Here is a 15,955-nt window from a genome sequence, read left to right as displayed (position 1 = left end):
AAATTTTCGTTTCTTGCTCGCCTTCAATGTGTTTTCATTCCATTTCAATTTCAATTCCAAGGAAAAATCCATGACATGCAAAGATGTCATCATCTTGGCGATGGCGCCTGTAGCTTAAATCCAATTGGAATATTCTAAATTGGCATAGTGCATAACATTCCAGTTACAGTTCCAATTGCTGCATGCCATGTACCCCATACAGTCAGTCAATTTTGGCGAATTCGGGTCGCAGCGAATTCAGCGTGCTTTGAATTTCAAATGATTTTATTTTTTGTTTTGGTTATATTTTTGTTTTTTGTACCCACAGTGCGACTTTTGTTTGCCACTTAATTGTTGTTTTTATATTTGCTCTTTTTAATATCTATTTTGGTTTCAGTGTGTGAGTATGTGTGCGTGTGTGTGTCTCGGCAAACAAGTTTTGATTGCTCCGCAAGCTTTGCATGAACATGAGTCTTGGCAGGTGACGTCATGAGCTAACAGTCGCTGCAAAATTAAGTAACAATTGAATTTAAGTTTTCTCGTTAAGATTTGACTTTTGTCTACGCTGCAGTTTGGAGGTCGAATTAGTTAAACTTCAACCTGGTCTCTCTCTCTCTCTCTCTGCTAGAGTAATATAGAAATATGGTATATAAACATCTGTGCATCTGTATGTATTAGTCTAGAAGATCTTTTTATGGGCACAACAAGTTGTAGCATAATTATGAGTTACACCCACCTAAGGCCGTTATAAATCAATTGAGCAATAAAATTCAGCATCAATTCTAGCGAATGCATATTATACGTAGAAATATTGTCAGTCTGCTGTGCTGTTATTGAGCTCAATCTCAATTTATAGGCACGGATGCGCCCACGTATCTACAAAGCCAGACATTTAAAGTAAATGCAAAGCTGACTAATCAACAGCTCAATACATATGTATATCCAATATATATATATAAATATATACCTATACATATTTAGTTATATACATATTTTTTTAATTGTGCATCCGTCTGACAAACACGACAACTGTTAACCCGGCCAATTTTGGTCTGTGCGCTAATTTTGTTTTGGCCCGTTCTGGAAAACAGTTGAAGCCCTCATAGAGATGCCCAGCCCGAGCCGGCGTGCGAACGAGATGGCCATAACCATCCATAGACGTGTTAGCTGTAATAAAAAACTAAAAAGAGTAAAAATATCAAGTGAGAAACGCCGCTGGCGCTCATCAAGCATCAAGCAGCTGTTTGTGTTGGTTTGCTTTGCGGCCACTTTCGAATTGAGCACATTCTGTTGATTTCGTATTGTTTTTATTGGCTTATTGAACTCATTGCGTGGCAGTAAATAAAGAAGGTGCCGTCTCAGCTTTGGATAGCCTACGCATTTTTACTCTCTAACCGCAGAGACACACTCACATACAGACGCACACACTCACGCATCTGTCTGTCTGTTCGCATACATACATAGCTGGAATGGCCAACCTACGCTCCGATCTGGCCTGGCTTTTTGCGAAGGCGAAGCGTAGCGCCGTTTGCCTCTCGCTCGCTCGCACGCAGGCGTGCGAAGCTTCCAACGCGATGGAGCAAAGCCCACAAACCGCTGCTGCTGCGCTGCCGCTTTTTTGGCCGGGCAGAGCACAGCAGATACGGCCGAAAGCGGTTCCAGGCAACCGCAGCGGCGATCAGTACGTTTTGAGTTGTGCTTCGCGACGGTTGTTGATCTATCTCAAGTGCTCCCACGAATACGAAATATGCACACGAATCTGCCCAATTGAGCATCAAGCGAATAAAACGTCTCTATCTCTACAATTTCTAAGTGTTTCTGTTTGATTGTGTCTCTCTCTCTCTCTGTGTGTGTGTGCGTGTGTGTGTGTGTCTGTTAAGCTTTTACGCTCCCGCTACGCCGCTTGCGTTCACACTTTCAACTGTCGCCCGTTACGTTGCGCCCTCTCTTTGTATCTTTGTGCTTGTGTGTGTGTGTGTGTATGTGTGTGCGTGCGCCAGTGCCACCGTTTGTCATTTTTTTCAACTTGAACTGTGGCTCTCGCATACATACATACCTCTGTCTGTCTGTGTGTGTGTGTGTGTGTTTGTCGTGAATAATAAATACATTATTTAAAAATAAGTATTTCGACATTCCCGGTGGAAATTAAGTGACAACACACATACACATTAATACTAATTAGGTACATACCACTTATACTTTTAGTAGTGCCAAACGAAGCGATAATTGTGATCAATAAAAACAACGAAATACAAACGAACAGCAATCTAATATACTAAGTTAAGCCACCAAATAAGTAAGGCAAGTGCAAGAGTACAAGGTGCAACACAATATTCATTCCACATAGTCAGTGATTACCTCATCTGTGTGTAAATCAAGCCAACAGAATGGTATCAAAAAGTAATAAAAAGAAACAAGTGTCGCAGTCAACGTCGCAGCCGCCAGCCACATCAAGCACAACCACATCGGCCTCGGCCTCGGCGACCAAATTAACCAAAAAACTGGGACCCAATGCGACGGCAACGCTAACGACCAACACCAGCTCGTCGTCAATGGAGCATGAATCTGTCTCGTATGGGGTGACGCCGCCTGACGCCACCGGCCGCAGCTCCGGCAGCAACACCTTGCTGAAGGAAGGTGAAAGTCTGCTGGCAGCTGGTGGCTCCAGCTACAGTTCCAGCTCGTACACAGCGAAGAAAACTCAATTGCAATCTCAGTCACAGACACAGCAATCGGAGCTGTTTAGCAGCAGCAGCAGTTCCAAAATCTTTAAGGACTTCTCGGACGAAAAGATCATTGCGTCAATTGATCTGCTGGAGAGCGAGAAGAAGGAACCGGTATTCTCGGTACCCATTGAGGTGGTGGAAATCACAGCTCCTGCTGGCCTCATTAGCTCTGCCAGCAGTGGCAGCATATCCAAAATGTATGCGTCCACATCAAAAGTGTCCAGTAGCCGACAGCAGGCGAGCAGCTCCAGTTACTTTGAGTCTTCCACAACCAGTTCCAGCCAGCAGCAGCAGCAGCAGCAGCAACGGATCGATGCTAGTGAAACGCTCATTGCAAGCGAGAGAGCGGCTACCGGTATGACATCATCCACATTGTCGAACAGCAAATTCGTTGATGTGGCCGAACAGGTTGTCAGCGATAGCAGCAACACGAACACGATCACCAATACAAACATCAACATCAACACCAACACCAACGCCAACACCAACACTAACACCAGCACCAGCACCACTACGAACATCAACACCAACACTAGCGAATCTCAGAGCGTGCCAAAGTCGGTGCTTGGAACAGCTGCTGTGGGTGTCTCTGCTGATTCGTCATCAACAACAACAACAACGGCGAAATCGATGACGTCGCAACGTAAACCGGTTCCGACCACAACAAACATTGCGACGTCATCGACGTTGAATGAGCTGGCTAGCAGCAGCAGTAGCACCAAGAACAGCAACAACAACACCTCCTCAATATCAACAACAACAGCTGTTAACTTTGATGTGGAGAAGGCAACGTCATCGAAGACCAAACTGAGCAGCAGTAAGGAGGTCAATAGACGTGAAAGCACAACAAATCAGAGCAGCACAAAACAATCAACGGCCTCGTCCAAGAAAGAAGTGTACGATGTGAAGACAAAGACCTGGACAGAGTACAGCGAGGGCAGCCCACCACATGGCAGCAACAAGAAGGTGCCCACTTTTGAGCGATACGTGAGCAAAGACACCGATGGCACCACCAAAATCACATATAAGAAGAAGATATACGACAGGCGCAACAATCGGTGGCGCGTGGTGGACGAGCGCACAGTGGATAGCAGCAATGATGTCGGCTACCCAGAAATAGTTGATGATGTCATCAATACAACGACCACAACATACACCACCAAGGTGTACGACACCAAGCTGGGCAAGTGGACAGTCGTGGACGAGAAATCGTATACGGACTCGAAAGCTTTTGTGCCGAATGATATAGCTCGTGAAATCGAAAAAGATAACACCGATGTTGCAAACATAACGACAACAACAGAGGTGACAAAGGTAAGCGCCACCACATATGTATATATATGTATATATATATGTACATACATATCTAGTATGTATTTTCTAGCTAGAGTGACTTGGGGTGTTTCTTTTGGCTTTTTCTAGTGGTGTTTTCTATTCGTTCTATTAATTATGCTTCATTATATTTCAGATATTCGATGCTAGCATTAACGACTGGCGCGTCCTCGATGAGAAGGTGCACACGGATGTCATCGAGAAAATTGTGGAGGCTCCCAAGAAAACAATCTATGTGGATGAGTTTGTGGAAATTGAGAAGAATACATCCATATCGGAGAACAATGAAAATATCACATTGAATCTGAACGAGACATCGAAACACAAAAATATTACGGAGAATATTTATGATGAAATCGATTATGTGCGCACCGACAAGAAACGCCTAAACGATTCAAGAACTGTGAGTACATTTAACTCTAATTCCCAACCCTAATAATTAATAAAATATTAAATTTAGCGTGGAGTCGACAAAGACAGAACAACAACACACAGTGAGAAATGTATCTGTGAAATATGCACTTGCGGGTAAGATAGCTTTATTATCTGTCTAGAAAATTATACTCATATTTACTGCACTTTCAGCCGTCATCATTGCTCTACAAGCACCACAAAGTCCACAGAAATTGTTGAAATAGATGGTAAGTTCTTTAAAATTGGATGTAGAACAAGTTTGACGAATATTCCTTTTTTCCTTTTTATAGATAATGTTGACGAAACTTATACAAGGATACGTACTAACACTTGGTCCAAGAAAGATGATAACATTCCTAAGAAACCTGAAGACATATTTGTAGATTATATTGTGATAAAGAAACCCGAAGACAATCTTAAGACCGAAGGAGAGTTTATAATTCCAGAAAAAGAGCGCTACAAGCCAGGCGAAAGACGTGAAAAAATTATACACACTGATAATCTGCGTATGGACGGAGAAATGACATTTGTCGAAAAAGAGGAATATCAATATGTCGTTCGCCCTGGATACGTTAAACCTGCAGATAATCTGAAGCCTGAAGGAGAATTCTTCAGTCCTCAGAAACCTAAATATCAGCCGGGCGATCGCCCAACTCAAGTACGACACGCAGACAATTTAAAGCCGGAAGGCGACTTTTATGCCCCAGAAAAAATTGAATTTCGCCCAGCTGAGCGTCCATCGCAAGTCAGGCCGGAAGATAACTTGAGACCTGAAGGCGAATTTTATACTCCAGATAAGCCTGGTTACAAGCCCGCGGAGCGCCCTACTCAAAAGAAACCTGTTGACAATCTCAAGCCCGAAGGTGAATTTGTCGCACCCGAAAAACCAGCGTACCGACCAGCAGATAAAACAGAACGAATCATCAGGCACGATAATCTGCGAACTGAAGGTGAAATGACTTTTGTGGAAAAGGAGGAATATCAATATGTGGTCCGCCCTGAACAGGTGAAGCCAACGGATAATCTAAAGCCCGAAGGCGAATTTTATAGTCCTGAAAAGCCAAAGTATCGTCCAGGTGAACGTCCATCTCAAGTGCGACCGGAGGATAACTTGAAACCTGAGGGCCAGTTCTACACTCCAGATAAACCAGGATATAGACCTGCCGATCGTCCGGTACAAAAGATTCCACAAGACAATTTGCGGCCAGAAGGTGATTTTTACACTCCTGAAAGGCCAAAATATCAGCCAGGTGAACGGCCTTCTCAAGTACGACCAGGAGATAATTTAAAGCCAGAGGGGGATTTCTATACTCCAGATAAACCTGGATACAGACCGGCTGAGCGTCCAGAACAAGTAAAGCCAACGGATAATCTTAAGCCTGAAGGCGAGTTCTACAGCCCAGAGAAGCCGAAGTATCGTCCTGGTGAGCGTCCATCTCAAGTCAGACCAGAAGATAACTTAAGACCAGAGGGTGAATTCTATACTCCAGATAAGCCTGGATATAGACCAGCAGAGCGTCCAGTCCAAAAGAAACCAGTGGATAATCTGAAGCCCGAAGGCGAATTCGTCGCACCTGAGAAACAAGTTTACCGACCTGCTGAAAAGACGGAAAGAATCATCAGAGAGGATAATTTGCGTACAGAAGGCGAAATGACATTTGTGGAAAGAGAGGAATATCAATATGTTGTTCGTCCCGAGCAGGTGAAACCAACGGATAATCTTAAGCCCGAAGGCGAGTTCTATAGTCCTGAAAAACCGAAGTATCGCCCAGCAGAGCGTCCATCTCAAGTTCGACCAGAGGACAACTTGAAGCCAGAGGGTGATTTCTATACTCCAGATAAACCTGGATACAGACCTGCTGAGCGTCCAGAACAAGTAAAGCCAACAGATAATCTTAAGCCTGAAGGCGAGTTCTACAGCCCAGAGAAGCCGAAGTACCGTCCTGGTGAGCGTCCTTCCCAAGTCAGACCAGAGGACAACTTGAAGCCAGAGGGTGATTTCTATACTCCAGATAAACCTGGGTATAGACCGGCTGAGCGTCCAGAACAAGTAAAGCCAACGGATAATCTTAGGCCTGAAGGCGAATTTTATAGTCCTGAAAAGCCGAAGTACCGTCCTGGTGAGCGTCCTTCCCAAGTCAGACCAGAAGATAACTTAAGACCAGAGGGTGATTTCTATACTCCAGATAAGCCTGGATATAGACCAGCAGAGCGTCCAGTCCAAAAGAAACCAGTGGATAATCTGAAGCCCGAAGGCGAATTCGTCGCACCTGAGAAACAAGTTTACCGACCTGCTGAAAAGACGGAAAGAATCATCAGAGAGGATAATTTGCGTACAGAAGGCGAAATGACATTTGTGGAAAGAGAGGAATATCAATATGTTGTTCGTCCCGAGCAGGTGAAACCAACGGATAATCTTAAGCCCGAAGGCGAGTTCTATAGTCCTGAAAAACCGAAGTATCGCCCAGCAGAGCGTCCATCTCAAGTTCGACCAGAGGACAACTTGAAGCCAGAGGGTGATTTCTATACTCCAGATAAACCTGGATACAGACCTGCTGAGCGTCCAGAACAAGTAAAGCCAACAGATAATCTTAAGCCTGAAGGCGAGTTCTACAGCCCAGAGAAGCCGAAGTACCGTCCTGGTGAGCGTCCATCTCAAGTCAGACCAGAGGACAACTTGAAACCAGAGGGTGAATTCTATACTCCAGATAAACCTGGGTATAGACCGGCAGAGCGTCCAGTCCAAAAGAAACCAGTGGATAATCTGAAGCCCGAAGGCGAATTCGTAGCACCTGAGAAACAAGTTTTCCGACCTGCTGAAAAGACCGAAAGAATCATCAGAGAGGATAATTTGCGTACTGAAGGCGAAATGACATTTGTGGAAAGAGAGGAATATCAATATGTTGTTCGTCCTGAGCAGGTGAAACCAACGGATAATCTTAAGCCCGAAGGCGAGTTTTATAGTCCTGAAAAACCGAAGTATCGCCCAGCAGAGCGTCCATCTCAAGTTCGACCAGAGGACAACTTGAAGCCAGAGGGTGATTTCTATACTCCAGATAAACCTGGATACAGACCTGCTGAACGTCCAGAACAAGTAAAACCAACAGATAATCTTAAGCCTGAAGGCGAGTTCTATAGTCCTGAAAAACCGAAGTACCGTCCTGGTGAGCGTCCATCTCAAGTCAGACCAGAGGACAACTTGAAACCAGAGGGTGAATTCTATACTCCAGATAAACCTGGGTATAGACCGGCTGAGCGTCCAGAACAAGTAAAGCCAACGGATAATCTTAAGCCTGAAGGCGAATTTTATAGTCCTGAAAAGCCGAAGTACCGTCCTGGTGAGCGTCCTTCCCAAGTCAGACCAGAAGATAACTTAAGACCAGAGGGTGAATTCTATACTCCAGATAAGCCTGGATATAGACCAGCAGAGCGTCCAGTCCAAAAGAAACCAGTGGATAATCTGAAGCCCGAAGGCGAATTCGTAGCACCTGAGAAACAAGTTTTCCGACCTGCTGAAAAGACCGAAAGAATCATCAGAGAGGATAATTTGCGTACTGAAGGCGAAATGACATTTGTGGAAAGAGAGGAATATCAATATGTTGTTCGTCCTGAGCAGGTGAAACCAACGGATAATCTTAAGCCCGAAGGCGAGTTCTATAGTCCTGAAAAACCGAAGTATCGCCCAGCAGAGCGTCCATCTCAAGTTCGACCAGAGGACAACTTGAAGCCAGAGGGTGATTTCTATACTCCAGATAAACCCGGATACAGACCGGCTGAGCGTCCAGAACAAGTAAAACCAACGGATAATCTTAAGCCTGAAGGCGAGTTCTACAGCCCAGAGAAGCCGAAGTACCGTCCTGGTGAGCGTCCATCTCAAGTCAGACCAGAGGACAACTTGAAGCCAGAGGGTGAATTCTATACTCCAGAAAAGCCTGGATATAGACCAGCAGAGCGTCCAGTCCAAAAGAAACCAGTTGATAATCTGAAGCCCGAAGGCGAATTCGTAGCACCTGAAAAACAAGTTTTCCGACCTGCTGAAAAGACCGAAAGAATCATCAGAGAGGATAATTTGCGTACTGAAGGAGAAATGACATTTGTGGAAAGAGAGGAATATCAATATGTTGTTCGTCCTGAGCAGGTGAAACCAACGGATAATCTTAAGCCCGAAGGCGAGTTCTATAGTCCTGAAAAACCGAAGTATCGCCCAGCAGAGCGTCCATCTCAAGTTCGACCAGAGGACAACTTGAAGCCAGAGGGTGATTTCTATACTCCAGATAAACCCGGATACAGACCGGCTGAGCGTCCAGAACAAGTAAAACCAACGGATAATCTTAAGCCTGAAGGCGAGTTCTACAGCCCAGAGAAGCCGAAGTACCGTCCTGGTGAGCGTCCATCTCAAGTCAGACCAGAGGACAACTTGAAGCCAGAGGGTGAATTCTATACTCCAGAAAAGCCTGGATATAGACCAGCAGAGCGTCCAGTCCAAAAGAAACCAGTTGATAATCTGAAGCCCGAAGGCGAATTCGTAGCACCTGAAAAACAAGTTTTCCGACCTGCTGAAAAGACCGAAAGAATCATCAGAGAGGATAATTTGCGTACTGAAGGAGAAATGACATTTGTGGAAAGAGAGGAATATCAATATGTTGTTCGTCCTGAGCAGGTGAAACCAACGGATAATCTTAAGCCCGAAGGCGAGTTCTATAGTCCTGAAAAACCGAAGTATCGCCCAGCAGAGCGTCCATCTCAAGTTCGCCCAGAGGATAACTTAAAGCCAGAGGGTGATTTCTATACTCCAGAAAAACCTGGATACAGACCGGCTGAGCGTCCAGAGCAAGTAAAGCCAACGGATAATCTAAAGCCTGAAGGCGAATTTTATAGTCCTGAAAAGCCGAAGTACCGTCCTGGTGAGCGTCCTTCCCAAGTCAGACCAGAGGATAACTTAAGACCAGAGGGTGAATTCTATACTCCAGATAAACCCGGATACAGACCGGCTGAGCGTCCAGAACAAGTAAAGCCAACGGATAATCTTAAGCCTGAAGGCGAGTTCTATAGTCCTGAAAAACCGAAGTACCGTCCTGGTGAGCGTCCTTCCCAAGTCAGACCAGAAGATAACTTAAGACCAGAGGGTGATTTCTATACTCCAGAAAAGCCTGGATATAGACCAGCAGAGCGTCCAGTCCAAAAGAAACCAGTGGATAATCTGAAGCCCGAAGGCGAATTCGTCGCACCTGAGAAACAAGTTTACCGACCTGCTGAAAAGACGGAAAGAATCATCAGAGAGGATAATTTGCGTACAGAAGGCGAAATGACATTTGTGGAAAGAGAGGAATATCAATATGTTGTTCGTCCTGAGCAGGTGAAACCAACGGATAATCTTAAGCCCGAAGGCGAGTTCTATAGTCCTGAAAAACCGAAGTATCGCCCAGCAGAGCGTCCATCTCAAGTTCGACCAGAGGACAACTTGAAGCCAGAGGGTGATTTCTATACTCCAGATAAACCTGGATACAGACCTGCTGAGCGTCCAGAACAAGTAAAGCCAACAGATAATCTTAAGCCTGAAGGCGAGTTCTACAGCCCAGAGAAGCCGAAGTACCGTCCTGGTGAGCGTCCATCTCAAGTCAGACCAGAGGACAACTTGAAACCAGAGGGTGAATTCTATACTCCAGATAAACCTGGGTATAGACCGGCTGAGCGTCCAGAACAAGTAAAGCCAACGGATAATCTTAAGCCTGAAGGCGAATTTTATAGTCCTGAAAAGCCGAAGTACCGTCCTGGTGAGCGTCCTTCCCAAGTCAGACCAGAAGATAACTTAAGACCAGAGGGTGAATTCTATACTCCAGATAAGCCTGAGTATAGACCAGCAGAGCGTCCAGTCCAAAAGAAACCAGTGGATAATCTGAAGCCCGAAGGCGAATTCGTAGCACCTGAGAAACAAGTTTTCCGACCTGCTGAAAAGACCGAAAGAATCATCAGAGAGGATAATTTGCGTACTGAAGGCGAAATGACATTTGTGGAAAGAGAGGAATATCAATATGTTGTTCGTCCTGAGCAGGTGAAACCAACGGATAATCTTAAGCCCGAAGGCGAGTTCTATAGTCCTGAAAAACCGAAGTATCGCCCAGCAGAGCGTCCATCTCAAGTTCGACCAGAGGACAACTTGAAGCCAGAGGGTGATTTCTATACTCCAGATAAACCCGGATACAGACCGGCTGAGCGTCCAGAACAAGTAAAACCAACGGATAATCTTAAGCCTGAAGGCGAATTCTACAGCCCAGAGAAGCCGAAGTACCGTCCTGGTGAGCGTCCATCTCAGTTCAGACCAGAGGACAACTTGAAGCCAGAGGGTGAATTCTATACTCCAGAAAAGCCTGGATATAGACCAGCAGAGCGTCCAGTCCAAAAGAAACCAGTTGATAATCTGAAGCCCGAAGGCGAATTCGTAGCACCTGAAAAACAAGTTTTCCGACCTGCTGAAAAGACCGAAAGAATCATCAGAGAGGATAATTTGCGTACTGAAGGAGAAATGACATTTGTGGAAAGAGAGGAATATCAATATGTTGTTCGTCCTGAGCAGGTGAAACCAACGGATAATCTTAAGCCCGAAGGCGAGTTCTATAGTCCTGAAAAACCGAAGTATCGCCCAGCAGAGCGTCCATCTCAAGTTCGCCCAGAGGACAACTTGAAGCCAGAGGGTGATTTCTATACTCCAGATAAACCCGGATACAGACCGGCAGAGCGTCCAGAACAAGTAAAACCAACGGATAATCTAAAGCCTGAAGGCGAATTTTATAGTCCTGAAAAGCCGAAGTACCGTCCTGGTGAGCGTCCTTCCCAAGTCAGACCAGAAGATAACTTAAGACCAGAGGGTGAATTCTATACTCCAGATAAACCTGAGTATAGACCAGCAGAGCGTCCAGTCCAAAAGAAACCAGTGGATAATCTGAAGCCCGAAGGCGAATTCGTAGCACCTGAGAAACAAGTTTTCCGACCTGCTGAAAAGACCGAAAGAATCATCAGAGAGGATAATTTGCGTACTGAAGGCGAAATGACATTTGTGGAAAGAGAGGAATATCAATATGTTGTTCGTCCAGAGCAGGTGAAACCAACGGATAATCTTAAGCCCGAAGGCGAGTTCTATAGTCCTGAAAAACCGAAGTATCGCCCAGCCGAGCGTCCATCTCAAGTTCGACCAGAGGACAACTTGAAGCCAGAGGGTGATTTCTATACTCCAGATAAACCCGGATACAGACCTGCTGAACGTCCAGAACAAGTAAAGCCAACAGACAATCTTAAGCCCGAAGGCGAGTTCTACAGCCCAGAGAAGCCGAAGTACCGTCCTGGTGAGCGTCCATCTCAAGTCAGACCAGAGGACAACTTGAAACCAGAGGGTGATTTCTACACTCCAGATAAACCCGGATACAGACCGGCTGAGCGTCCAGAACAAGTAAAACCAACGGATAATCTTAAGCCTGAAGGCGAGTTCTACAGCCCAGAGAAGCCGAAGTACCGTCCTGGTGAGCGTCCATCTCAAGTTCGACCAGAGGACAACTTGAAGCCAGAGGGTGATTTCTACACCCCAGAAAAGCCTGGATATAGACCAGCAGAGCGTCCAGTCCAAAAGAAACCAGTGGATAATCTGAAGCCAGAAGGTGAATTCGTAGCACCTGAGAAACAAGTTTTCCGACCTGCTGAAAAGACCGAAAGAATCATCAGAGAGGATAATTTGCGTACTGAAGGCGAAATGACATTTGTGGAAAGAGAGGAATATCAATATGTTGTTCGTCCAGAGCAGGTGAAACCAACGGATAATCTTAAGCCCGAAGGCGAGTTCTATAGTCCTGAAAAACCGAAGTATCGCCCAGCCGAGCGTCCATCTCAAGTTCGACCAGAGGACAACTTGAAGCCAGAGGGTGATTTCTATACTCCAGATAAACCCGGATACAGACCTGCTGAACGTCCAGAACAAGTAAAGCCAACAGATAATCTTAAGCCCGAAGGCGAGTTCTACAGCCCAGAGAAGCCGAAGTACCGTCCTGGTGAGCGTCCATCTCAAGTCAGACCAGAGGACAACTTGAAGCCAGAGGGTGATTTCTACACTCCAGATAAGCCCGGATACAGACCGGCTGAGCGTCCAGAACAAGTAAAGCCAACGGATAATCTTAAGCCTGAAGGAGAGTTCTACAGCCCAGAGAAGCCGAAGTATCGTCCTGGTGAGCGTCCATCTCAAGTCAGACCAGAGGACAACTTGAAGCCAGAGGGTGATTTCTACACTCCAGAAAAGTCTGGATATAGACCAGCAGAGCGTCCAGTCCAAAAGAAACCAGTGGATAATCTGAAGCCCGAAGGCGAATTCGTCGCGCCTGAGAAACATGTTTACCGGCCAGCAGAGAAGACCGAAAGAGTCATAAGAAAGGATAATTTGCGTACTGAAGGAGAAATGACATTTGTGGAAAGAGAGGAATATCAATATGTTGTTCGTCCTGAACAGGTGAAGCCAACGGATAATCTCAAGCCTGAAGGAGATTTCTATAGCCCTGAAAAGCCTAAGTATCGCCCAGCAGAGCGTCCATCTCAAGTTCGACCAGAGGATAACTTAAAACCAGAAGGTGATTTCTATACTCCAGAAAAACCGAAGTTTATGCCCGTTGAGAGACCTAAACAGAAGAAACCACAGGATAATCTGAAGCCTCTTGATGGTATTATGTATACACCAGAAAAAATTAAATATCAGCCTGCTGATCGACCTGAGCCTAAGAAATATGTTGATAACTTAAAGCCTGAAGGTCAAATGTATATTCCAGAAAAAGACACATTTAAGCCAGCTGAAAAAGTGAAGACAATTATAAGAAAAGACAACCTAAAAACCGAGGGTTCTATGATATTTACTAAAAAAGAGGAGTATCATCACGTCAGAAGACCCGAACAGGTGAAACCAACGGATAACTTAAAACCGGAAGGAGAATTCTATACCCCGGAAAAATCAACATTCAAGCCAGCAGAACGACCAGTCCAAAAGAAACCCAAGGATAACTTGAAAACAGAAGGTGAATTCTATAAGCGAACAGATAGAACTGAAACTGACAGCACAACGGTGCTAGAGAGTGTTAAAAGAGAACCTGCCAAGCGGCCGGTGGATAATCTGAAGCTAGAAGGACCTATGACTGTGACTAGAAAAGATGATTTTAAAACCACAACCAATAAAACAAATGTTGACCGAGTGCAGCGTACACAGAAATACAGGCACAACAGCTCGACCATCACCTTAGGTAATGATACTTCCATTCTGAAGACAACCAACCAGATGAACTTTGTGTCCGGCAAGGATGCAGTGAAGCAAGTGGATGTCAACAGCCAAAAGCCAGTCGATGGTCTAATTATTGTTTCTACGAAGAAGGTCACAACGGTTATCGGGGGCCGTGGGAAAAAGGAGCCGGAAACTGAGTATGTGAAGCGACCAGCTAAGATAAATGTTATTGAGAATGTGTCCAAAAACACGACTACTACAAATATTGAGAACACACAGAACGTACACAAGGAAACAACATCGATGCAACGAAATCTCAATGTATTAGAAAAAACAGCTGTAAAAACTGAGCAAATACGTGGAACAACGGATGATACAAGAGCTCTTCAAACTTCAACAACGACAAGGAGAACTAACCAGGATGACCGAGATGTGACTCAAACGGGAGGCTTAACGTCCAATACAGTCTCAGATAGGACAGTTACTAACAATGTCACCGAAACTGGAGGCTCAACATCTCGTATAGTCACAGGCAGGACAGTGACCAACAATGTGACAGAGACGGGAGGCTCCACAACCCGTATAGTTTCCGGCAAATTTGTAACTGGAGATACAACATCTACCGCAGCTACTGGCCGTACAACTATTAACAATGTGGCTGACACAGAAGGCTCGACAACTCGTATAGTCTCCGGTAAAGAAGTGACCAGGAACGTGGGAGATGCTGGAAGCTCCCACATCGTCTCGAGCAGCAAAACTAGTAAGAATGTAAACGAGACTAGAGGTTCAACCACTCGCATTGTCTCTGGTAAATTAGTGACAACGAACGTTGCTGAAACGCGAAGCACTCATAATGTGACTGAGACTGGAGGCACAACAACCCGTATAATAGGCGGCAAACTAGTCACAACGAAGGTCAACGAATCAGTAGGTTCCAATTCTCGCACAATCTCGGGAAGTCCAGCCTCAAATAATATCAACGGAGGATCTACATCTCGTGTGGTTGACAACAGTTCGGTGACTAACAATGTGAGTGGCAGCTCGTCGAAGCATTTCCATCACAGGAAGAGTGAGTTCTCCTCGGAAGCGGATGTTTCCAACTCAATCTTCCATCGAAAGAACGTGTCAACCGAGTCAAATCCACTCAGCAGCAGTCTGACCTCCAATGGCAAAATGCAGCGCAAGAGTATTCTGAATCTACACGAGCAATCGCCGAGCTGCAGCGCCCATTCACCTGATCGCCAGAGCTACAGTAGCATCCACCGCCAGAACAGGGAATCGGATTTGAGTACTAACTACTCCACGGATCGTCGCAGTTGCAGCATGCACAAGGAAAACAAGGAGCATCATGTGAAAACATCTACGTCTTCCTCGTCCATGTCACGTATTATATCTGGTGGCGATACAAATCGATCGAACCTGGAGAGATCGACTCTCACACGAACAAATGCATCGAGCGGAGTTGATTTTCCATCGCAATCGCAGTCGCAGACTCATGTTACGCGTCATCGCAACGGTGCTAACCAACATTTGTCCAGTGGCATCGACTTCGCCTCCTCCTCCTCCTCTTCAGCCTACAATGTCCATGGCCAGAGCGAACGTATTGTGACCACACGACGCAGTAATCAGTCATCGATTAGTCTAGGCAGCGACAAGTTCACTGGCTCGAGTCTCTATAAGAGCGAATATATAACTGCCCCAGCAACAACCTGTGCTGTTCATAAGATTAAACAAGGTGCATTCCAGCCTACCAGAAGTACGCACGATCATAAATTTTACAAAACCTCCAACTAACTGATAATTAACACACAAATTTATGCTCGTACGTTTCTTGTCTTGTCAAGTCTTGTCTTCATATCATATCACATAGTGCCTAAGATTCCATGACAATATTTTTTTATACAATATATCTACTTACCTGAAGAAAACAAAAAACATATTGAATTATAAGATTAACAACAAATAAAGCATATCATTTTTGAAAAATATTCTAAAGACATTTTCCTTACATTAAAAATCTCTTGGGAATGGGATATTTGTTCAACGTGAGATGATGGTTTTTTATTGAGAATTTTTAAAAGATGCTAGTGTCGTTTTTTTAAAGGCTATTATTGTATGTATAAGTACAGTAACTGTATAATTAATATCGTTTAAAAAAACGCGTTTCAACTATATGTATATATATACTATATGCTGGTATAAATAATCAATGAGTTCTATCTATTTTGGAACAATAGATTTACATACATTTCAATTTTGT

General features: G+C 44.9%; 1 protein-coding gene across 2 annotated transcripts; it reads left to right on the top strand.

The window, feature by feature from the left end:
• Positions 1–1,664: 1,664 nt before the first annotated feature.
• On the top strand, positions 1,665–15,658 carry LOC6579513 (titin). Of its 2 annotated transcripts, none has more exons than XM_044010889.1 (6): positions 1,665–1,768; positions 2,185–4,019; positions 4,174–4,440; positions 4,498–4,565; positions 4,623–4,678; positions 4,742–15,658. In XM_044010889.1, the coding sequence occupies exons 2-6, from the start codon at positions 2,367–2,369 to the stop codon at positions 15,487–15,489; spliced, it is 12,792 nt and encodes a 4,263-aa protein (XP_043866824.1). In that variant the 5' UTR covers positions 1,665–1,768; positions 2,185–2,366; the 3' UTR covers positions 15,490–15,658. The 2 variants fall into 2 exon arrangements, with proteins under 2 accessions (XP_043866824.1, XP_043866825.1); XM_044010890.1 differs by having other exon boundaries at positions 1,671–1,768; positions 2,188–4,019.
• The last annotated feature ends 297 nt before the right edge of the window (positions 15,659–15,955 follow it).

This window comes from Drosophila mojavensis, unplaced genomic scaffold (assembly GCF_018153725.1).
Source record: "Drosophila mojavensis isolate 15081-1352.22 unplaced genomic scaffold, ASM1815372v1 contig_80, whole genome shotgun sequence".
NCBI lineage: Eukaryota > Metazoa > Arthropoda > Insecta > Diptera > Drosophilidae > Drosophila > Drosophila mojavensis.
This window is presented reverse-complemented; position numbering and strand designations above follow the sequence as displayed.

Excerpts from the sequence above, each read along its gene's own strand:
- LOC6579513 (XM_044010889.1), top strand. The coding sequence starts at position 2,367 with ATGGTATCAAAAAGTAATAAAAAGAAACAAGTGTCGCAGTCAACGTCG. Across the intron at positions 4,566-4,622 it reads TGTGAAATATGCACTTGCGG|CCGTCATCATTGCTCTACAA; the intron begins GTAAGATAGCTT and ends CTGCACTTTCAG. Across the intron at positions 4,679-4,741 it reads AGAAATTGTTGAAATAGATG|ATAATGTTGACGAAACTTAT; the intron begins GTAAGTTCTTTA and ends TCCTTTTTATAG.